Below are 24,169 nucleotides of genomic sequence, written 5' to 3' on the forward strand. Positions count from 1 at the left end.
ACCTTAATGGGCTAAATACTGAACCCTGAGGAACCCCCAATGTAAATGACTCCCATCAGCCACAAGTTGCAGCAATGCTTGAAAACAACCTTGGACTAGTATTACAAAGGTGGACTATCTGCACAGAGTTGCAACCTTTAGATTTTGCTTTGGGAAGCATGACTCCTGTCACACTCCCAGTGTTAGTGCTAGGGATGGGTACCAAAACCCGGTTTTAAGCGGGCCCCGGGGCAACATTTTGAAAGATGTTATCTTGCACATCTTATTCAACCAACTCCATTTCTAATTTGCAATACCCTTATTTTTGCTCTCTTCACTCCATAAGAGCAATCTTTCTCGTCTGTGTACAAGGGCGGAGCAGCTCTCTCATGCTGCAGCGCCGTACACTAACACATAGATCTGCCAGGGACGGAACAAAACGTTTAAAAATATAGTTACACTTTACAAGGCTCTATGTAGACAATGGCAAAAGTGTTTATTGCGGAAACACAAGCAATCTGTCCTAACATGTGATTTTTACTCCAGGTGTAACTTGAGTCTTATTTAAGGGTTGAATATATTTCACATTATTAATCAAAATGTGCAAAGTAACGAAATATATTAAGGAAATGTGGTTAAAAAGTATAGTATTAACCTCTGAATTATAGAGTCTGTACAAAGTAGCACAACATGTAAATACTCAAGTAAAGTAGAATTATCTCAGAATTGTACGTAAGTACAGGATTTTATTTTATTTGCATTTCCATCATTACACAAGTCTGTAATTTTATTTACAAAAAAAAAAAAATTGTATGATAAATAAAGTAATGTTATTTCTGGTTAAAAATAAATAAATACAAAAAATAAATAAATAAAAAATAAAAAGGACCGATAAAAACACAGTAGAAATACCGAATTGATAAGCAGTATCGGTAGTAGTACCGTTAAAATCTAAACGATACCCATCCCTAGTTAGTGCTTAACTAACTGAAAACATGAATAGTAGACAGACATGATGTTCTTTGAAAAGACAGTTTGATCATAGTTTAATTTGATTTAAATTAGGTTACATTTTTTATTTGTAACTGTCCACTGATTGTATACCCTCTGTGTGTTTGGATGCATCTCTGTATGTGTGCATGTGGTTGTTTGTGTGTTTGTGGTGACATTGCAGGTGGCTTCCGGTTAAAGTATGCGGCCTCCCACATTTCAGAAGCAGTTGACAATGCCGACTGAAGGGAAAGGATAATGAAGAGTTCCTCTGGTCTCGTGTCCACAGTGACGGCTGCTGTTCTTCCCAAAGCACTGTGTGAGCAGCACTGAAGCCTCTCGAACGTTAGGGGAAAAAACACCATTTAGAACAGAAGGTGACCTGCCAAGGGCTCAGCGGACAAAGCCTAAGTACTTGTGCCTGGGAAAATCTTGTTCCCATAGAGATGATCACTGTCTCGTGCACAGTAACGGTCCCTTCCCTTTTACGTTTTTTAATCTTTTTTGCACTGATGGTTGGAAACAATTAACTTATTGCTTAATTTCTAGGAAGATATCTTTGTTTGTTTTTACATTCAAGTGGAGACTAGTCTCAACTGAAAAAAAGTTATTATACACTTATTTCTAAAAAGCCACGTTTTTCCTCATTATTACTGTTAATCTAGGATTTTATTGTTCGGACAGAATTGTACAGCATTGTAAAAAAAAAATTAAATCAAAAAAGAATTTTAGCAACAATAATTGTATGTTTCTGAATGTACACCTTTTTTAAGGACTGACTGTCAGTGTATGAATCTCATGCATTTGTTGCCACTTGATCTGTTGTGGTTAGAAGGTAACAGCTGCTTTGTAATGTTGTCTTATTCGTTAAACTTGTTTTACTTGGTGAAATGCACTAATGCAACACAAGTGCACTAAAAAAGTCGGCACCACAACCAAGCAGATTTTCGAATGTATACATTTTCACAATCTGAATTTAAAGGAAATGACAGTCTGCGTTATTTTAGTGGAATTTTGTATTTAAGGTGTGAAGCATTTATTTATGGATAATATTTTAAAGAGAGGGCAATCTTTCTCAGTTTCCTTAATATTAAATACAACAGAGAAGAGGATCATTCTTCTGATCCAGTTGAGTAAAGACGTCTTTGCAAGCAGTTAGCATATACCTGTACTTTTTATAGTGTCGGGTCTCTAGTGTTCTCTAGAGGATTTAGACTGATTACATTGTTTAAATGTAGGACAAATAAGAACATAAACGTCTTCAGAATGCAATTCTGCAGACGGTGAAACCATTGTCAAACTATTCATTATAATTGGTAGACAGACACAAATTAAAACTCTAATTATAGACTAAGAAATGTATGCTTTTCTAGAGAGAATTAACAAGCACTACTTTCCTGCCCTGTTGGTAACTTATTACAATTGTGTATTTGTATGACAGATTGCATCCTTAAGAGATAATGGTACACAGCTAGTTCCATTCTAAGCCTACTAAGAGCGGAATGTAATAGTTTATTGTAGCTAAAACTGAGAATAAACCTGACGTTTTCTAAATATCTGTTAACTAATCAAACTATCTGTATACCTTTTTTACACAAAACTGTTGTCAACTAACTTACAACATCAGACAAACCTGATGGCATTTGACAACTAAAAACGGAAGTCACCAAAACCACCTTTACTGTAATGCCTAATTTGGTTTGAAGCTCTTTAAGTTCTTTGAAAAGTGTTTGGGAAACATTTGAATAATAAATAGAGGCAGGATGTAAGAATATGGAGCTCCTATGTGCACAGTATTAAACAATAAATGAAACTTAGCTGTTGAAATACTTTAATACGTTTTTATAGTTTTTTTTTACTTGAATCTTTTGCTTTAAAATGTCCTCTTTCATAAAAGCCGACCTGTCCTGCCTTCCAACTTTTCAGCCAATCACATGCCTCCCTGCCTATTAAGCTAGCAAGATCAACAACTTCTGCCATATTTAGGTAGTTAGCACCTGTTAGCTAGGGCAAAGAAAAGTGACATGAAAACAATCTAAGTTTGAAAATAAAAGGCCATTAATTTTATAACTAGATGGTTTATATATTTTACATGGTTAATTCGTGTTATTTTGGTCATAATGTAGTTTTTTTTTTGTATTTAATATTGAACACTTCCATATGAGAACGTGTGCAAGAAGGTAACCGTTAACAAAAATAACTTAAACCTGGACTGTTAATGATGTTTGTACATTATGAGCATCTGTGTTTATAGGCCTGTCTAAAGACAATTGAAATATATCTTACCGAAGGATGCAAGTTCTCAGTTCCTCGAGATTAATGTGGCATGTAATGCTTCCCCCATCAATGTTGTTTCTGAGTGTGCAACTTTCTGCCCTTATGGTGTTTTCAGGGCTTGCTTTTGTCTCCCATCCTACTGTCAGTGCATTAGTTACATTTAAGTCTATGCATATTGTTTTCATGAATACTAAAAAAGTGACTTTTAGGAAAAACCAGAGGTGGATTCAGAGATATTTTCCTTCCATGTTTAAAGGATGCACACCCTCAAACTGACTGCTGTGAGATCCGATTGTCTTCAGTTCCACTTTGAACATTACTTGTGTCCAAAACTGCTTCCCTGCTCTTCAGTGGATGTTTTAAGCGGATCAGATCCTGCTCAGTTCTGGATCCAGTGATCAGAAATCAGTGTAAATACTGAGGAGGCCCCTAACAACCTGAGTGTAGTTGTGTTGATGGTTTGCAAAATGCTGTACTGTATTTGCAAGGAGTCCCTGTGCTGCCCACCTCAGTTGTAATGTTTACTGTACTCTTTGATATCTATGTACTTGAAAGGTCAAACATATTTCTAAAGTGGAATTTGGATTTTATGCAAATTGTTTTTCTGTAATTAAAAGCAATAAATATAAAAAATGGAAAGTACATTTTTTTCTGACTTGAGTGTTTTCTTTTGTTAAAACATCTTTATTCAAATATTCAGAGAACTTTGAAGATAGAATTACAGAAACCCACAATATTGACAAAAAATCTGCTTTACATTTAAATAGAAAAATACTACATATTTAAAACGTTCACTACATTGACATATTAGTGTATTTGCAACTACAGTTTTACGGACAAAACAATCCATCACAGACTTGATATAATGAACATGTTGAACTAGCAAAACAATCGTTTTTTTAGAGTAACTTTAAAAATCTGCCATTTTTTATAGCGTGCTGCTGAAACATTTTGAAGTATGAATGCTTTCTTAAGAGAAAACTGCATCACTTTTAAATGATTCTATGTGCTGACCACTTTACATTGACTAAAATGCCTTTTTATGTGTGTGTGTTTAACTCCTGTTGTTCTGCAGAGAGTCAATGAGACTCTTGTTGTACTCTGCCACTTGTTGGGAGACATTCTTGGCGACCGAGGCGTAGTCACTCTCCTGAGATTTCGAGGCGATGACTGATGCTTCAGTTAAGGAAAGATCCCTGATGTATCCAATGAGTGGCTTTTACGGGATCAAATGTTTCATAGAAGGGTTCAGTGGGAGACAAATCATTGAGCAATAAGGAGAAAAATACATCATTCAGAAGGATACACTCTTTCATCACAAAGTTGTTCTGCTCCAAGTGTTGCCATTTCCTCTCAAGGTTAGCCAGCTAAATCACAAAGAACACACACACAGAAAATTAGCATGAGGAGAATAATACAGGTCTATAACAGCATCTAATGGTTGTATGTGTAGAGTAGTGATTTATACATATTTCAGAATGCTGATATAGTGATGTCTTTTCTGATAACAGTGTAAAATGCTCTGACCTGAGCGTGAGTCTCGTTTTCTTGCAGTTTGGTCTTCAGAGCTTCATATTTCTGATTCATTTCCTCCAGCAGCTGTTTGAATGAATCCCTACGCTGAGTAAGTGACACACGCTCCTCTTGTAGCCTCTGCACCAGAATGACACAAAGGTTAGCCTACAGTTTGATTATCTTTAGCCAAATAAAAACTGATATTTTAGAGTTATGGGGCTGATATTCGTGATGCTGCCATCTTTCTCATTTCTGAGTCTCTTTTCACCTTCTTCTTCTCCTCCCCTGTGTGCCTCAGGGTGTCCAGGTCTCTGTAGGTGAGCAGCTCTGTCTCCATGGTGCCAACGCGCTCCTTCAGGGAGCTGAGCTCCCCGCTGATCTTCCCCTCCAGCTGCTGCACCTTCTCCAGGTCCTGCTGCAGCCGCTGGGATTCTGGGTGGAGGTTAGCATGTTAGCATGTTAGCATTCACCTGTTGTTTTTAAGGTTTATCAAATCATCCCAATTTGGGAAATTATTTCATCACAGAAGCATAAGTGTGTTCAGACTTTATAATACAATACAATACTTTAAATACTTTAAAAAGTGGAAAAGATCATTAACATTTCAAAATAAAATGAAAACATATATCAAATATAAACAAAACAATATAGAATATTCTGGATAATTGAAAAATACTACAGGTCTTTTATAAAATAAATACTACAGGTCTTTTATAAGAAAGGAGAAACTATAGGTTACTTACGTAACCCCAGTTCTCAGAGTAACATGAAGTGAGATGTCTCACTATGGGATGCGCCTCATCACGGAGCAAACAGAAGCATCAATCTCATTACGCCAATCCTGATTGGCTGGTGATCTTGACGTCAGCGTCAGGGAATTCACCCCCTATAAGTAGCTTGCGCCACGACGCATGTGTCATTCAAAATAAGCACCTCTTCTCGCTTCACCATAGCAAGGAGGGCCGTCTGGTGAGACATCTCACTTCATGTTACTCTGAGAACTGGGGTTACGTAAGTAACCTATAGTTCTCATTCATAACACTCCGTTCGATGTCTCACTATGGGAAATTGTAGCTCCCGTATTGTCAGACGAGCTTATCTCGAAAATCACCAAACCAACCAGAACTTAAAAGGTAGAGCTCTGACTCAACCAGGTGCCCAGCACTGCTTGAGTCACACTGGGAGCAGAACGTCCAGCCTGTTAAGAGGCGGACAAAAGTGAGCGGCGAGGACCAACTCGCCGCTGCACCAATGTCTTGGATGGGAGACATCCTGGACAGAGTCCAGCATGCAGCTAGACCCTGAGTCGAAAGAGCTCGCGGACCCGAGGGTGCCTGCGAACTCTGACTCGTATGAGCCCCAAAGCAATTGCTTCCACAAACCAGTGGGAGAGCCGTTGCTTAGTAACAGGCTTGCCCTTATAAGGGTTAGCCCAGGACACAAGGGGTTGGTCATTATGACAAAGCACCCTTGATCTGTCCCTGTACGTGCGTAAAGCACGGGCTGGACACGGCAAATCCAGCCGCTGTTCCCCGGAGGAATACAGTGGCGGGGAGGATGCCTCAATGTCAAATGTGGTACCTGAACCAACCGCCTTAAGATAAAGGCAGGGTCAGGCTTCAACCACACTCTGTTTGCCCTGGGGCGAACTGAGTGCATGAAGACTGTACAGATAGTGCATGAGTGCCACTGGCTCGCTTGGCAGCTGCCAGGGTCAGCTTCATGTCACACTGTATTCAGATTGTACCACTCACGGGCCAGGCCCATAGAGCCAAGCGCTCTGGGTGTGGGTGAAAGATCGCCCCCCCCCGCTTGGGACAGTATGTCCCTGCGTAGTGGGAGCTGCCATGGCTGCCCGCACAGCAGCTGATATATCTCCGCTAGCCAGTACATAGCTGGCCAGTGCGGAGCTATCAGGATAAGTGTGTGGCGTTGCTCTCTCACTTTGGCCAGAGTTGGGGGTATCAGAGCCAGGGGTGGGAACGCGTACAGAAGGCCCGGGGGCCAATTGTGCGCGAGTGCATCCACGCCTAACGGTGCATTTAGATCGCGCATCGAAAAGAACAGCTGACACTGAGCGTTGTCTTTCGATGCGAACAGATCCACCGCGGCTCTGCCGTAACGCACCCACAGCTGGCTCACAATCCTTGGATGTAGAGGTCCAGTCTGCATAAAGTGGTTATACCTCTGGACAGTAGATCTGCCCCGAGGTTCATCACTCCCGGTACGTGCGTCGCTCTCAGAGAGAGGAGACGTCTACCGCTCCATAGGATCAGTTTGCGCGCCAGTGTGTGTAACTGGAGAGAACGCAAACCCCCTTGGCGGTTAATATACGATATTGTGGTCGTATTGTCTGTCCTCACGAGGACGTGATGTCCCCTGAGGAAAGGCCGAAAGCGTTTTAGGGTGAGAAACACCTCTAAAAGCTCCAGGTAATTTATGTGCGCCCGCTGGAGGTCTCTGCTCCAGAGACCCCTCACCGGGCGACCTTCATAAATACCTCCCCAACCTGTCAGACAATGCGTCCGTGGGTGACCACTTTCCGTGAAAGGACAGCACCCATAGGCACACCTCGTACTAGAAAAGTCGGGTGCAGCCAGTGGCGCAGTGCCATTACGCATTTCACAGTAACCATCACTCTTGGGTTTAGTTTTAGGGCGGCCACCCAGCGCTGAAACTCCCTCATGTGTAAGCGTCCCAGTCGTACGACCAGGATGGCTGACGCCATGAGCCCCAGCAATCGCAGGCATGATCTGAAGAGAACATGTTTGGGCAGCTGGAAAAGAGCGAGACAAGCTCTAGAGCTTTCACTCTATCCGCTGACAAGCGAGCTGAAAAGGGCACCGAGTTCAGGCGTAAACCCAGGAAGAGTATAGTCTGCGCGGGGCACAACATGCTCTTCTATGTGTTTATTATGAAACCCAGGTTGAGCAGGTGCTTTACGAGGACATTTGTCTGCGTAACAGCCTCCTGCTCCGACTGTGCGAGAAGCAGCCAGTCGTCCAGGTAGGTCGCCAGGCGAATACCCTGACAGACCGAAGGGGAGTACTCTGTATTCATAACAGATCCCCTGAAATGTGAATCTCAGATATTTCCTGTGTGGGTAATATACTGGGATGTGAAAATACGCATCTTTCAGGTCGACTGATGTAAACCAGTCGTCTTGTCGCACGAGCCGCAGCAGAGATGTGTGAGTGAGCATTCTGAACTTATATCTTTTTAGATATTTGTTCAGAGCCCTCAAATCAAGTATTGGCCGAATTCCGTTCCCTCCCCGTTTGGGAACGAGGAAGTACTTGGAATAGAAGCCGCCCTGACTCTGCACGGCGGGTACAATAGATATAGCCCTCTTTTCTAGGAGAGAGAGAATCTCTCTCTCCAGAATATGGGCTGACTCTCCTCGGGCCTGCGAATGCAGAATGCCCGAGAAGCGAGGAGGGTGACAGCGAATTGGAGTCTGTAGCCCCGTGTTACTGTCTTGAAAACCCAAGCAGATGATGTGAGCATCTTCCACTGCATGCTCCTTAGAGCCAGTGGAGATGTCACATCTCTTCCCCTCTGAGTCTCTATTTGTTGTGTTATGGGGCCCTCTAGTGTCTGAACACAGTGGTGCCCCTTTTCGACAATCCCCACCGACACTGCGCATGCGCATGACGGTGGTGCCTTCACAACCCCAGTTGGCACTGCGCATGCGCGTGGCGGTGGTGCCTTTAAAGCCCCAGCCGGCACTGCGCATGCGCGTGACGGTGGTGCCTTCACAGACCCGCCTGTAATCCGCCTTTTGAGAGATGCCGTAGCTGCTCTCAGAAGGGGAACAGTTGACGGGCTGTTTATTGGTTTTATTGTTTTTCTCATCATTTTTTTGAGCTGCGCCCTCGGCCTGAAGCCTGGATGCGTCAGCGGCAAATGTTTTATGACAGAAAAATCAAAAAATGTGTGACATGTGTTTGTGCGGACTTGAGGATGGTGTTGAGGCATCTCTCGAGGCGGCGGGAACACATTTAGAGCTGGGGAACCGTGGACTTCCAGCTCTGTCACAGAGGGGAGAAGGAGGGGCTGTCACGCCGCTCGCTTCTTCTTCCTCGACTGCTGGCCTAAATTCTGGGTTGGCTGCGCCTGAGCTGCAGCCGGAACTGGAGATTTTCTAGGCCAGCTCGGGCGAAGGACTGCTGCTGCAAAGGCAGCAGCTGGACCCTTCGAGGGAGGCAGAGGTGGAGTGCCTCGTCCTCCTTCTTTTTCGACTCACACCTCCTTTGCATGGAAGCAAGAACGGAGCGGAAAATTCCCTCGCGAACGATGGGCATATCCAGCACATCCTCCTTTTCCCGGTCTGGGAGGTTGGTGAGGTTGAGCCATCTCGCTCTTTCCTGCACCACCATGATCCCCATTGCCTTGCCCGTGGCCTGGACGGCGCAGCGTTGGACACGAAGACAAATGTCCGTGACCGCTGCCATCTCGTCCAGAGTGGCTGCCCCCGGGTTACCCGACAGGTCCTCGCAGAGCTCCGCTTGGTAAGCGGTTAGCAGCGAGGACACATTCAGGGCCCTGGCGGACAACGCTGCGGCTTTGTAGGACCGTTCAGTCATTGTCGACTGAAATCGGTCCGACTTTGCCGGCAGCGTGGGGTTCCTGCTTGGTGACGGGCCCATCCTCGGTAGGAGGTGGGCAGCTACCAGCGGTTCCATGGGCGGTATGCGGAGCAGGCCGAGCTTCTCCATTCCGTCACAGTCTAGGGAGGAGGCACCCTGGATTGGGACCTTGTTGCTGAAGGGCCGGTCTCTCCACGAGACCCGACACCTCATCCAACATCTCCGGGAAAGACCGGAAGGAGGTTGCCTCTTTGTCCGCGCTGCTTGGGGAAAAATGTTTCCCTTCGTAGCGGGACCCGGAGGTCTCCTTGGCCATTTTAGGCCACGGGATGTCGAGTCTGGCCGCGGCGCGTTTACACACGGCCTGCAGGTCCATGCTCAGACAGGGCGAAGCTGGTGTGCTATCGCCCGGGAGAGCAGCCCTCGCTCCAGGCTTTGCAGCCTGAGCCGATGACATGAAGATGTCCTCTTCATGTTCATCCGACTCGGACAGGAGGAACACCGAGGCGTCCTCTTCGTCCTCATCGTAGTCCAGCTTGAGGACATCCTCCACGAGTGAGACCATGGTGAGGTCTAACCGGGAGTCCCAGCTCGGTAAAGCGTGGGGGCCCATTCCCGCGTCTTGCCGTCACCGGGTCCCGGCCTGCCAGGGCGCGGGATTCCGGTTCTGCAGCCATCGCAGATAATGAGCCCCAGACCGACACGGAGAGGGGTTCACTCTCTGCGGCGGACGCCCCCGCGTCTTGACTGCCAGCCGGCAGGTCAGTGGACATGGGGGGGTCCTGCTCCGACAGGCTAGCTTGGCGTGCTAGCCGTCGGCGGAGGCTCTTCACGGTGAAGCGGACACAATGTCCGCACGAGCCGGGGTTTGTCGATAGCGCCTCGGGCGTGTTTCCAGCCCGAGCAGGACGAGCAGACCTGGTGTGTGTCTGTGCCCGAGATCTTCAACCCGCAGCCACAGAATCGAGTCCCTGACTCCTCTGGTGCGTCCATCTTGTTCGCCTCGTGGCGTGGAGAGGACCCGCTTTCAACAGGTAGGTTGGGAGAAAAAAAGGTGTTACCACCCTGTCCTTAATCGGGAGAAAAGGACGGTGTGGGTCTTTTATTCCCGGAGAATACTGACTGGTGTGACAGTATGCTCCTTTAATCCTTTCCTCCTCCGTGGGGAAGAGAAAAGAAAGAGCTTCCTCGCTACCGTGGTGTCGATAGTGAGGGAGCGAGCTAACGCTAGCTTGAAAAAATCAGACCTACCTTACTTTCCGGGGAAAGAGAACGGCGAGGTCGATTTCAATACTAACTGGCGTTAGTATTACCGTCTTCCTGCGAAGCAGAAGGAGTAGCCGGCAAGCGCCCGTCGACCGAAATGGTTATTTGGGTTCAGTCTGTGGACCGTTAAGCTTGTCCGGCTACTATAGAGATGTGCTCTGAAGCGAGAAGAGGTGTTTGAATGACGCATGCGTCGTGGCGCAAGCTACTTATAGGGGGTGAATTCCCTGACGCTGACGTCAAGATCTCCAGCCAATCAGGATTGGCGTAATGAGATTGATGCTTCTGTTTGCTCCGCGATGAGGCGCATCCCATAGTGAGACATCGAACGGAGTGTTATGAATGAGAACTCAAACTATGTAGCAGTGTGTGTGTGTGTGTGTGTGTGTGTGTGTGTGTGTGGTGTGTGTGTGTGTGTGTGGTGTGTGTGTGTGTGTGTGTGACTGACCTGTTGTCAGTCCTCTGGCGGTGCTCTCTGATTGGACCACCTCCGTCTCCTTGCTGACCAGCACCTCCTGCATGTTCCTCAGCTCACTGGCTGTCACTGTGTCCACCTGATGTAGCCTTAACATGTTCTAACACACACACACACACACACACACACACACACAACACACACACACACACACACACACCACACACACACACACACACACACACACACCACACACACCACCACACACCACACCACACACACACACACACACACACACCACACACACACACCACACACACACACACACACACACACACACACACACACACACACACACCACACACACACACACACACACACACACACACACACACACACACACACACACTTAGTGTTTTCTACCACATGTTCTTTTACCCCCTGAAATGTATTTATTATTCTTCCTATTTACTGCATGCTTTACTTTCCTTTATTTACAGTCTAATCCATTTTTGCATATTTGTATGCATGCTTCCTAATTAATACTAAGCTATTATTGGCTCTTAACTTGCTGTAACAAATGTAAATGTCCATTATGTGGTGCTAACAAATGTGTTATGATTTCCCCCCCCCCCCCTCCCTCACCCTGCTGCAGTGTTCCAGGATGGAGACGATGTTCTCTTGGCTCTGGGTCATCTTGTCCTGCTCCTGAGCCCTGACCTCCTCAAAAGACTCCATGTACCCTGGAACAAAGGAGGAAAGGAGGAAATAAAGGAAGTTATTGCCATCAGCTGTATTTCATTATATTTAAACCTACAGTAGTATATCTCTCAAGCTAATTGAAAATGAAAAACATTTAGCCTTTGGCGACTCCTGGTGGTAGTTTTCAAAATGTCTGCCTCAAAGTTAAACCATTTTTAAAACATGCAAAGAGTTACGTTCATGGCAATATTTGAACACAAAGACTAAATAAGAGTTCAATATACAATAACTAAATGTTGACTTTATAAAACAGTTTTTGCTTTGCTATTATATCCTAAATATGTATCCCAGAGACTATTATCCACCCTTTAGTCACATTATAGATATAATAATACATAATGCTGTGACTTTTGATATGTTCACGACCACTCAAGTCCATTCACTTTCAGTCATTCCAGTTTTCACTCACGGTCAATTTCCTCATCCCTCCTCTTCAGCTCCCTGTATTTCTGCTGACACTCCCCTTATGGACGACAAACACAAACTAGTAGTTTAGCAGGCAATTACATTCATTATAATCATTCAATGCATACTAGTTCTGTTAAATACTTTGTTTAAGTGTGCTTCCAAGTAAAGGCGTTTAAATCATTAAGTTGTCCAAGACCAAGCAATACGTTTGAAAAAGGGACACCTGTTTTTAAATAGTTAAACGCAAAAAAAGGACAATTGGAATCTCTGTCAGACAATAAATACTTCAGACATGTCAACTATGGCTTTTCCCTATGTCACAATAGGAATTGATATAGTCCCAAATCACAAACTATGACATAGAAAATAAATTAATTTGGAAAATAATTAGTAGATGAATGCCATGGGAATAATGATCAGCCCTTGACATATGGCAGCAAAGAAATGTCTCTAACATTGTTTATAGTGTATAATAACATTGTTTCTTTAATAAGATGTGAAACTTTTGAGGCAGTGTACAACATTTCGATAGAGAGATGAAAAGTGTGATCTGCCACACGGTGTTACCCTGCGCCTCCTCGGAGTCCTGCTCCAGCTGTCGGATCTGCTCTGTGATCTGTTCCATCCTCTCCCTGATCTCTGTAAGCCTGAACACACACAACAGAACACATCAGAACACACACATCAGAACACATCAGAACACACACATCAGAACACATCAGAACACACAGGAAAATGGGTTTCCTATTCAGAAGCAAATACTTGAGAGGGCCAGGGTCACAGAGCCAGAAAGAGAAGACAAAAAGCACCAATTAATTAGGTAGATAAGATAAAATACTCTATTAATCCCAACATGGGAAATGTTTTAGCTGCATGTAAAACAAGTATTGCACATTATTACTAATATAAAACAAAAACAATTATACGATATAAATATAATAAAACAGAACTAAAAGAGTGCAAATATAAAAGTTAAACTATCGGACAAATAAAACACTATTGATTAACTTTCAAATCTGCAATATAATAAAACCATTTGAACCCTTAAACATGTGTTGATAACTTCAGGCAAAGTGTGCTGTTGTTATGAAATGTAAATGAATCCAAAAAAGTTGAACCCTGACACAGACTTGTGCTACATACTGTCTGTCCATGCTGGCGATTTCCTGGTTGTCCTCCTTCACCTAGAAAATAAAACAGAACTTAAATCACTTTATTACTAACTCAACTCCTTCATGTGTGAAATTCAACAGAGATAATGCAGCCACTGATTCAATGAACCAAGTCTCTAACAGCTGCTATTGTCTGGATGAAATACTGAATCTGATACTATAGGTTAATCCACTCACTTTGTACTGAGGTTGATTTTATCTTAACTGAAACTGCATCTTAAAACCACATCAAAGTGAAGTAAGAGATGTTATCCAGTCCTATAAAAGCAATGATGCAGCACAGGGGTGTCCAAACTACGGCCCGGGGGCCATTTTGAATTGGCCCTCATCAAATTCAAAAAGTATAAAGACTTAAGAATGACACACTTCTGCTCGTCTTACATTGTACTTCTTAAATATATGTTCAAATACATTACACAGTTTTCATAAGCCCAATTTTCAAATAAATTCAGTCAATTCAAGTTGAAAACATGTTGTTAGAAATAACACATTTATATACCAACCTTCAAATATACCCTTCATATTTCCTCTTATTGTAAGCAATCTGAAGCTTCTGGTTTAAGGAATGTGATGTAGGCTGTTTTTGTCTTAAAGCATTTTCAAGTATCAAGAATAATTGACCTACATTGGTTTGATATTTCCAACTGATAACTGAACGTATGAGGCAATATACCTCAGCTCTAGTGAGTGGCCCAGCGCTTCGTATCTTTCTCTGTATGTGGCCCTCGGTGAAGAAAGTCTGATGTAGCATTATCTGTAGTATAACATGTGCACTCTGTCTCTGTCTGGATGTGAAGCGCACCTGTTTCAGCAGTGTCTCTCTCTCGTCCTGGGGGGAGCTCTTGTGCTCCGCCTCCATGGCCTCACGCTTCCCCTGCAGAGCAGACAGAGTCTCGTGGAGCCGAACCACTTCCTGCTTTATGTGCGAGTGGGACAGCTCCTGCACACGGGACAAAGTCAGATTCAACTCTTTTGTGCTACTCCTTCTGCTGTCACTGTAACGCATTTAATTTACATCTGTTCATTCCTTATATTCCATGTCTTGAAAAGCCTTAAAACATTGCTTTTGGATAAAGGCCTTAGAGCTTAAATGGGGTTCTTCTTAAATGATTGTTTAATCTGTCCGTTTAGGTCCATTTTTCAATGTATCAGTGATATCATTAGGAAAGATTGTTATATCATGACATTACTTACATTTAACCATGTTTTTGGTTGTTATTGATATTTCTCATACTTGGTATTAAATGACATTCACTGATATATTAAACAAGTCTAAAGTTAAGTATGTGAACCCTAAAGAACCCCTCCCTCAATCTTCCAGTCTTTGTTGACCAACTCACAGCGTCGTAGTCCTCCTTCCTGGTTATCAGAAGGTCCAGCTCCTCCTGCAGAACAGTCAGCTCCTACAGGACAAAACACAAGGGGAAAAGAAAGAAAGCAGGAAGTAAAAAGACCTTTATTTGACAAAGGGTTAAAAAAGTCATAAAACAAACAAACACGAGGCACTTGTTGAGTTAATGTAAGCCTTGTAACTGATTCACTAGCACTAACTATGGTACTTGTTGTTCGCAGTTTGATTCTTTATGGTTGTTGCACTTACTGTAAGTCGCGTTGGATAAAAACATCAGCTAAATGATATGTAATGTATCGTAAAACACACTTTAAGTGATATCAATGAATAATCACTTCATTACCATTGAAACATTAAACTCCTTAATAGCAATGTTACTACTAATGATCAGTATGCTTTTTTTAAATGCCTACACTTCAAAGAGGAATGTATCCAATGTTCATATATATCCACTGACTTTAAGAAATGATCATTTAATGGGAAATGTAAGTGTATCTTAAAGTACTACATCCTAAATAAACAGAATGCCAGTGTGAATAAAATCACTGGCATTCTGAGTTTAATACGACAATTATACCTAAGCAGTATAATAACACTATATTGATAAAACGACATGAGTACCTGTAGCAGTTCCTCATTGGCTGTTGTCATGGTGAAGTACCGCTCCTGCTTGCCGGCTGGCATCGCCTGGACGACCTCCTCGGCGACCCTCCTCTCCCCCCTGATCTCCTCTTCTATCGCCCTGATGGCCTCCTCTCTTCTGCAGAGCAAACAGTAGAAGACTTTTTATATTTGTTCATATTGTTTTCAAATGTTTACTTTGCCTTCGTCAGTCATTATCACGGGGATGGAGACATGTGACAAAGACCCTAGCCCTCAAACTCAGATAAGATAGGACAGATATCCATAGATAGATACGGTGTAGATAAGGGAAGGAAGTAGAATGGAGAGATGTCAGATGGACTGGGTAAATGTATAGAGTATTTGCTTCCTTAATGCAGTCCTGCTTCATCTCATTGTCCCATTGTCTTTAAATCCCATTTGGCACTTCCCTTCCTTTAAGACACTCAAGGTTCAAGGCTTTTATTAGTCATATACATAGCTACAGTGTCGTTATGACGATGAAAATCTTAGGTCACACTCCTACCTTATTTTCATCCATTTCCTCTTCTTCTGCACCTCATCTGTCTCCCTTCCTACTTTCTATTCTTGCATTCACTCTTTCCCCAAGACTATAAATGTAATTTAAAAACCACTTAGATACCATTAAAACGATTTCATATTTTTTGGAATACAGTTTAAAATGGGATATACAGTATCTAAAAAAAAATGGTTAAATATACTTTTAAGCAAAGTAGGAACGAGACGTGGAAAGGCGAACTGATAGGATCATATCTAATGCTTCGGCTGGCATTAACAGTGCATGTGAGCTAACAGTTTTACAACCAGGAACAAAGGTTGGTCATTGTGCAGGTTTCTTCACGCTGACAGGTGAGTTTAAGTTTCACTGAAGAGTCCCTAGAAGTACACGTAAGTGCTTTTGGTTGTTATTACTATATTAGTAATGTAGAATCGTGACTAATTATAAAATGTGGGATAAAACACATTTAATACACACAACAGTAAGGATTCTGACGGATGTGTTATTGTATGCCGGTCAAAGGTTATTCAGCTGACACCGGTAAAGGGTGTGTGACGTCCTCTCAGTCACCCAGTTTCTGAGAGGTCAGGTGAGTGCCCAGAGGATGGTATCTTCGACAAGTTAACAGATTAATATCATTTAAGGATTTCAAATGTAAATGTCTATTTTACATGGATGTATTAAAAGAGCACTTTGACATGAGGTGATAGTTGTATCATGCAAGCGGTTTCATTTTCCCTTTGCATGCTGTTCTTTCTTCAACCTGTTTAAAGAAATGCATGTTGTGTCTATGGTCTGCCAATTTACCTGACGAAGATCTATGAACATTTTCTTTTTTGCTTGTTTTGAGTTGGGAATATTTTTGTATCATCTGAATTATTCTATCTGCTTTTATTATAATTATCTGAGTGATTTGGTTAGAATGAATGGATTATAACCTAAGGGTCAGAGCTAAGATTTCCATTGCCATTTCTACACTGTAGCTTATGAGTGCATATGACAATAAATCATTTGAATCTTTGAATTAAAGTAGAAAAAAGGCGACTGATCTTCTCAGCCTCCAAGCTTAAACAAACTCTTATCCATATCAAACCGGATTAACCACAGTCCTTTCTGCTTTTCAGACTAGGATAATGGAGGTGTGTTGGAAACCTCTTCTCCTGCTGTTCTTCACTGCAGTGGTAACCGTGAATATACTGGGATGTAATGCTGAAGTTGTGGAAGAAAACACGCAGGTAGAAAATCCTAATTTTCTTTGATTAAGCTGGCACTGCTGAGAGAAAGTCATGATGGTGTATCTGTATGTGTTTACACAGATTGGTTATGTGTTATAATAACTCCATCCATCTATCAGCAGGTAAAGAACTTGACCAACCAGCTTCTGAAAGTAATTCCCCGTAGCAACAACACTTCCTCTGTTACCACACTGCTGTTAGAAGGGAACCTGCTCTCTCTGAATGAGGCTGACAGAGGAGCCCTGGTTAGTTATCCCAAACTCAAAGAACTCCGCTTGGATGGAAACCTGGTGGGCAGTATACCAGCCAAGTACTTCTCCGTAGTGCCGCTACTCAGAGTGCTGTCTCTGTCCAGGAACAACATCAGCAGGTAAAAGGCTGATACAGAATGTGTACTGATACCATTGCTACTGCTACAATAATTCCTGCATTCACAAATGCTCTGACGACCCGGGTCTTCCTTCAGCCTGGACCCAGAGGCGTTATCCGGCCTGGATGTTCTGACCGAGCTGGACCTGTCCCACAACCTGCTGACAAGTCTTCCTACACAGCAGATCCAGCTGGAAAATATACAGGTAAACACCCTCCAAAAACCACAGGATTCCACCAAATGGGAAAGGCTTCTAGTATGTATTAGGACAATGTAAAAAAAAAAGGGGTTGCTACGTCTTATCTGGTTAAAAATTGAAACATTTTGTGTTTACTTAACGTTCCTGTCTAATTCTTAATTTTTTTTAAATACAACCTTGTACACATTTTTTTTATAAGAGTTAATTTGATCCTTATATCAAATATGTCGTTATCAGTGGACCAAAATAGTTTTTACACAAAAGGAAATAAATCTTGTGCACCAAGCAATCTTGTTTTTTTATTTCAAGTTATTATTAATCCGATAACCACACCCAGTCTTGTTTCATTAGGTGCTGAACCTACAGGGTAACCCCTGGAACTGTTCCTGTCCCCTGCTGAGCGGCTTTGAAAAGTTCAAAGCCGCCGGAGCTAAAACTGGTAATAATTTTCTGCAATTGAATGGTTTGATGAGGTGACACTCATGTAGGGATGCATACCGGTATCCGGTATTACCGAAATACCGGTTACTGGTGGCTACGGTATACCGTACCGAAATCAGATCCGGTTTATATGTATATATATTTGTTTTATTTTTAAATTCATTTCAAAAGTGAGTCCGTGGCCCGTGATGGCGGGTGTTATAAATTAGATTGCATAATCGTTTTTCTTCATATTTGATGTATTTTTGTTTGTTCAATACTAGAAAGGTAAAAGTCCCACAAATGAACTGTGATGGGATTTGTTTTCTCTCACCAGTGAAGGTAAATGTTGATTTTAAAGATGAGATTTGTTTGTTTGTGCAATGCCGAGATCTCATGACCATTATTCTATTATGTATTTGTTCTCTAGTCGAATCTCAGGTTTAACATTAATTATAACGGTGCTATAACGGTCTGTTTGCATTGACAAGATGTGCTATTCACGCGGCACACCTGATGGCGGGTGTTATAAAAGATATTCCATAATCGGTTTTCTTCATATTTTTTATGTATTTTTCATTGTTTGTTCAGTACTAAAAGGTCCAAGAAGTCCCACAATTGAATTTAATATTCATTTGACATGTTAACTATATCGTAAAGTGCTTCATGGGAGTAATTGTGGGATGATACATTTTCAAAGTATCACGATATGTATCGGTTGAGTATCGGTATCGTTCAGTGGTATCGTAAAAAAGTCAACGATATGCATCCCTACACTCATGCAGACTGGATCTGAATATTTATATTTACAGCCTGATCTGATCTGAGAACACTGATTACCTTGATGCAACCTACTAACAGCTGTTTTACGTAAGAGTAATCGGGGGTGCTTATTCGGACATGAATAATTCCCGTCAGATCGATGGAAAGAAGAACATGCTCCAAGGGGGCTTTTTGAACAATCAAAACGGTGATGTATTTTGTTCTACAGGGGGACAACAAGTCACCTGTGCTTCTCCAGAAAAGCAGGCTAGGAGAGACCTCTGGGAGGCTGTAAACATGTGTTTACCATCAACACCCCCCATCTTCACTACAACCCTAAGCAAACCAGTCAACTCTCAACAGCTTTCTGGCTCATCAACCATGCTGAAAACCACACAAAGCCAGAAGCCCATCGACAAAGGTAGGACAAAGGTGAAGTGGGTATCTTACCCTGTGTTCTTCCTTCTAACTTTTTAAAGAATGGCCTCTCTATCCCTATAGACCAGGAACCTGTGCTCGGCCACACATGGAAATTCACAGCATGTGTCGCAGCCTTGGCGATGTGCACCTCCATGCTCATCGTGTGCGGCGTAAAGGGGCCTTCCTGGTACAAGCTCTTCTCCAACTACCGTCACCGGAGACTGCACCAAGAGGAGGACGAGGACGTTGTGTCAACAGTCTTCTCAGGGACAGGGAGGTACATGAACCATCAGACATTCACCTTCAAGCAAGAGAATGGGCAGCTAGAGGAGGAGGAGGCGGAAGAGGAGGATGAGTATTTTGAGGATCCATACATCAAGAGAGAAGACTGACGGAACAAACAGCAGCTGGAAAACCAGAAATAGGGCGAGGAAGCAATCATCACAGATTTGTCACTTGTGTAATCTTGAAAACGAGGTGCTCACTGTGGGCGGTCTTATGGTGCGAAGAAAAGAAAATGTCCTCTAGATATGTAGGGTATATATTGCCTTAGTTGGGTTAGCTGTACAAACATTTAACTCTGTGTTCTAAGCACACTGTTAATATGTTCTATTCTAGGAGTCACTTAAATGTTGTCCTGGCTCTGTGGCTCCTGCTGTTAGATTTTGGTACTGTTATATATATATAACTATTACATAAGAGCTCTTTCTCAACTAAGACGCCTGTTCCTGGAGGACAGACAGATGTCAAATGTGAAGAACCCATACGTCGACATAAAGAGAGCACAGATGTATTTACTTTATGCAACACACCCAGCATGTTTGTTTAGCATCAGTGGTGCAAGAGATATTCAAAATATTTCATCAGTAAAAGCACATAATTAAATGTATTTAAAGTATCAACAAGAAGTATCTTAAGAAGTAGGAGGATGTTCTCAATACATATAAAAACACTGAATCCCGTCGTTTAAAAAAACAAAACTGTTGCTTCCAGTCAAGGTCGACTTCCATCTTGGTTTCTGGGCCTAAAGTTAGTCACCACACTATTGAAGAATGTATTTTTGGGTTTGCAATCCAACATTTACAGGCTTTTTGAAGATACACATCGTCAAAGCTGCACTCAAAACCAATTAGATTACCGTATACTTTATATATTTAGATTCATGCAACATAGCTGGAATCATTATTTAACTGTAAAATACAGCCAACCTTCCTGAGATATCAAATCTATGAATCAATCATTTGAACAAAGTTAATCATGGATGTGAACAATTCATAAATGATAAACTCTTTTATAATACAATGATAGTTTTTTCACATTTTATTCTATTTTCTATAAATAATATTTTTTTCTAAGCTAAATATAAGCTTAAAAACATGCTTTCCCAACAACCCAGTGATCTTAAAAACATCATTAGAAGTCCACCGTACTTACTCTCTCCTCTCAGTGAAGATGCTGTCGATGCTTTCAGCCTCGCTGTCATTGTGGGCTTTCAGCTGGGATGGTAGAGAGGAGGGAAGAAGAAAGCAAAGAGTAGGCATTCTCATTATATTTACGAAATACTTTTTTCTAACCCAAATCAGCCCCCATGGTCACACCTTTGATTTGATACCATTTTGATGATTTGACATCTTACACGGTGTACTTACAATGTTGTAGTCGTTGACCATTTCCTCCATCTCTGTGTTTGTGTTGAGCTTGTCCACCAGCTGAAATACAATCAGAAAAATACAAACAATTAAGCTACATATCATTGTAAAGCATTCACACCTATTATTATATCAGACATTTACACTTTTAAAGTACCCTGCTAATATTCAAATGATATATGTTTTTTTATTTTTTTATTTTTTTTGTATTATAGTGTACAGTAATCGATGCCATTTCATTTATATTGTAATATCACAGTACCACAGTACACTCACTACACTCCCCCCTCCCTCCACCCGCACATGCCCACACGGGCAAAAAATAAATAAAATGCTTATCAATATAACTTAAACAACAGACATGAAAATAAACATTAAAAAAAAAATAATAAAAGATGTGTTTGATCTGAATACTTCCTTAACAACAACAGTATGACCAAACATTGTTTTATCATTTAGCAGCTGAGCTTGGAGGGATTTCTCTCCTGCCTCCTATCTGTTGGAGTTTCCATTCTCTCATTCTCTATTTTTACACTCCTAGGCAATTATTAATAAATACAGTTCAAAACATTAAAGTGTACAAAAAAATCTGTTATTGCGTAATACTTAACATGGTTTCTTGTCATATCCAGGATAAAGGAACAGGCTATTATTTTCCATAAATTACTTATTGAAAATGATGATGGTACTACAGCTATTTACCATGTTGTAGTCAGCAAGCTGGCCCTGTAGATCCTTAATCTCCCCAGCCAGGCCTTCAGCTCTGAAGGGGAAATAAAAAAGAGTTCTTATTTTAAATTCATTAAACAATTGTTCATTCAAATATTCAAACTTTCCATCGTTTATTCTATTGTTTATTCTGACACACTTTTTCTATGTGAATTGGAAATAAAACAATGTAACCAAACTGTGTTTCAAATTCCTTTGTAAAATACTTTTAATTAAAGTTAGGCTTTTTTTCTCATGTCTGAATAATAAAGGCGGTGGAATACAGTAAAAACAGGTTCTATATTACAAACTGTCCATCGTCACTAGTGAAAACACCACTCACTTCTTTTCGTAGGAGAGATAAACTGAATTCTCCTGGTTGTAGTTGTCGATCTCTTTGTGCAGTTTGCTGGTCTCTGTGGTTAACTCGTTGATCTTACTCCTATAGGCACAGCAAAGAGTTTCACTTTATAATAAAACAATTTTCCAGTTTGGACCACAATTATGTTTAAGAAAATGTTGCCCTTACAGAAATAACCTGCTGCACAGTTTAAAGTACTAACAATCAGGGCTTAAAATGTTTTACTAAAAATTCCCTTTAGTTGGATTTGTTACCTAAGAAGGCCCAAGTAGTAGGACTTATCCAGAATCTGTCTCTGAGGTCCTTTTGGGTGGGAGGAAGGATGTGGTGGAGGGAAGAGAAGTGAGACTTTAAATGTCTGTTTCAACAAGGCTCAAAACGGCTGGTAAATTCCCAAGCCTAAAACAATTAAGCATTTTAAAAAGTGTCAACTAATGCAACGTTAGACTTACCTTTCATGCCAGTCTTCATACCACTGAGGCCCTGTTGGGTCACAGGCCTGTCGGTCACTTTGATCTGTGCCGACAGGACTCCAGGGGTGGCGAGGGGGATGCCGCCCCTCATGCCAGGATGACCACTTGTACCTGGAACCATCTGGATTGAAAATGAAATAAGAAAACTCAGCGACTGTATAACTAGCTCATTAGGGTTAGTTAACAAGATTGCAAAAGTTTGTCTGAAATGCTGATTTAATAAAATAATGCCTTTGTAATTAGTAAAATATCCAGATCACAAATCAGTAACATACTGATTTTGCACCAACAGCTATGAGTTGCATTTGCTTATAAGATATATATTATAGCAGAAGCTACCAGAATCACTAAAGTGATGTCAAATACAAATATTGACGAAAGACACACAAAATAAAGCTGAAACAAGCTCTTACATGAAGCCATGCTGTGCAAATTGTACTTATTTGACTTTTTAGAGACATTTCGGCTTTGTTCCTTTGCTATAACTAGTTGATACTGGATGATGATACTGTATGACTATAGCTAAGTACCCAGTATGCTTACAGGAAGGGCACTTTTATCTCCAAGCTCAAATGAATTGGAGCTGCAGTTGACTTACCCCAGTTGTGACACGGATAGCTGTAGGAGGAGGTCGGAGGGCTGTTGGGGGTCTTCCAGCCCCAGGGACTGCAGTCCCACTGCGGCTCAAAGGCCTGCCAATGCCAGAGGCAGGTCGCTGACTTGCCATTATGCCTGGAGCTAGCTAGCATTGGACAGTAACACACAAGTAAAACATCTAATATTGTTTTGGGGAAAGATGGACACACGTTTACTGAGCCTTGTGCTGCTCCTATACTTCGTGATTGTTGTGTTTGCTTAATGTGAGCAGCCAAGAGGACAGTAAAGCTTCTTTGTGACTAGAAGTTCGCTGGTTTGAATACTGAAGCAGACATGAACCCAAACCACATTACTGTATCTTCCATCCCTCCCCACTCTGCCCACAACACATTATCATTTACTTGGCTTAAGCAATGGGAGTTAAGAGTTTTTGGAAATCATGTAAGTAGATGAAGTGTAACAGTTTCGTACAGTGTGTGTTTATGTGCTCCACCCCAGCAATACCTTAGCCTTTAGCTATGTAGAGTTACGTTACCCTTATCTGTAAGAACGTAAACTATAGTTCAACTGACTTCGGTCGTTTTGAATTTGATGCATGTTAGCCATTTTGTTTACCGAACAATGAACATTGGCCAAACATAACATACTTAAGCGTTAGCTCACTGCAATGGAAAAGCATGGTGAAGCTTACACTCTTTCGTACCTTAAACCTTACTCCTTCTTGGTCGTTTTCGCAAATAGTAAAGGTCAGTATTTTCTTAGCGAGGCGGCTGTTTAACAAGCTAGTTTACTTAAGAGGATAATGGTTACTTACGTTAACTAGTGTAAACGTTCAAACACAAGCTAGCATATGCTAGAAAGCCAACAACACCAGATGATGTCGACGTTACCCTGGTAACTGTCTTCTTCTCCTGAAATTAAGCAGAAACCTAGAGAAAATGTGCGCTACCGCCCCCAGTGTCCAACACCGGAATAGATCCAAACAGTATTTATTTGCAGGATGTATTGATAGATCTATAGATAGAACATAGAATCGGAGGGATGAAACCCTCTTTAATGGTCATACATGCAGAGCACACAGCACACACAGTGAAATGTGGCCTCTGCATT

At 41.9% G+C, this 24,169-nt stretch overlaps 2 protein-coding genes across 4 annotated transcripts in view; one reads left to right on the forward strand and one right to left on the reverse strand.

Annotated features, from left to right (window-relative positions):
• The window catches only part of zcchc2 (zinc finger, CCHC domain containing 2), a 38,662-nt gene extending 34,768 nt beyond the window's left edge, over positions 1-3,894 (forward strand). For both annotated transcript variants that reach the window (XM_034238483.1, XM_034238484.1), the window contains exon 14: positions 1,154-3,894. In XM_034238483.1, the coding sequence (XP_034094374.1) occupies positions 1,154-1,215 (62 nt within the window). In that variant the 3' untranslated portion in view covers positions 1,216-3,894. The remainder of the gene's footprint in view (positions 1-1,153) is intronic.
• Positions 3,732-23,966, reverse strand: ift74 (intraflagellar transport 74). 2 transcript variants are annotated; one of them, XM_034238486.1, is made up of 20 exons: positions 23,874-23,966; positions 23,061-23,204; positions 22,442-22,583; positions 22,244-22,292; positions 21,972-22,070; positions 21,623-21,683; positions 20,921-20,980; positions 20,706-20,767; positions 15,346-15,484; positions 14,714-14,776; positions 14,176-14,313; positions 13,345-13,385; positions 12,769-12,848; positions 12,203-12,256; positions 11,677-11,774; positions 11,065-11,191; positions 5,030-5,193; positions 4,774-4,899; positions 4,553-4,613; positions 3,732-4,416 (listed from the first exon to the last, which is right to left on the reverse strand). In XM_034238486.1, exons 2-20 carry the CDS (start codon positions 23,187-23,189, stop codon positions 4,301-4,303), a joined length of 1,809 nt encoding a protein of 602 aa, XP_034094377.1. In that variant the 5' UTR covers positions 23,190-23,204; positions 23,874-23,966; the 3' UTR covers positions 3,732-4,300. The 2 variants fall into 2 exon arrangements, with proteins under 2 accessions (XP_034094377.1, XP_034094376.1); XM_034238485.1 differs by having other exon boundaries at positions 23,763-23,954.
• Positions 23,967-24,169: the final 203 nt, after the last annotated feature.

This window comes from Gymnodraco acuticeps, unplaced genomic scaffold (assembly GCF_902827175.1).
Source record: "Gymnodraco acuticeps unplaced genomic scaffold, fGymAcu1.1, whole genome shotgun sequence".
Classification (NCBI taxonomy): Eukaryota; Metazoa; Chordata; class Actinopteri; order Perciformes; family Bathydraconidae; genus Gymnodraco; species Gymnodraco acuticeps.

Coding starts and splice junctions, on each gene's coding strand:
- ift74 (XM_034238486.1), bottom strand. CDS start 23,189: ATGGCAAGTCAGCGACCTGCCTCTGGCATTGGCAGGCCTTTGAGCCGC. Junction 14,314..14,713: donor GGAAGGAGGACTACGACGCT/GTGAGTTGGTCA, acceptor TCCCGTGTGCAG/GAGCTGTCCCACTCGCACAT. Junction 12,849..13,344: donor ATCGCCAGCATGGACAGACA/GTATGTAGCACA, acceptor GTGTGTGTTCAG/GCTTACAGAGATCAGGGAGA.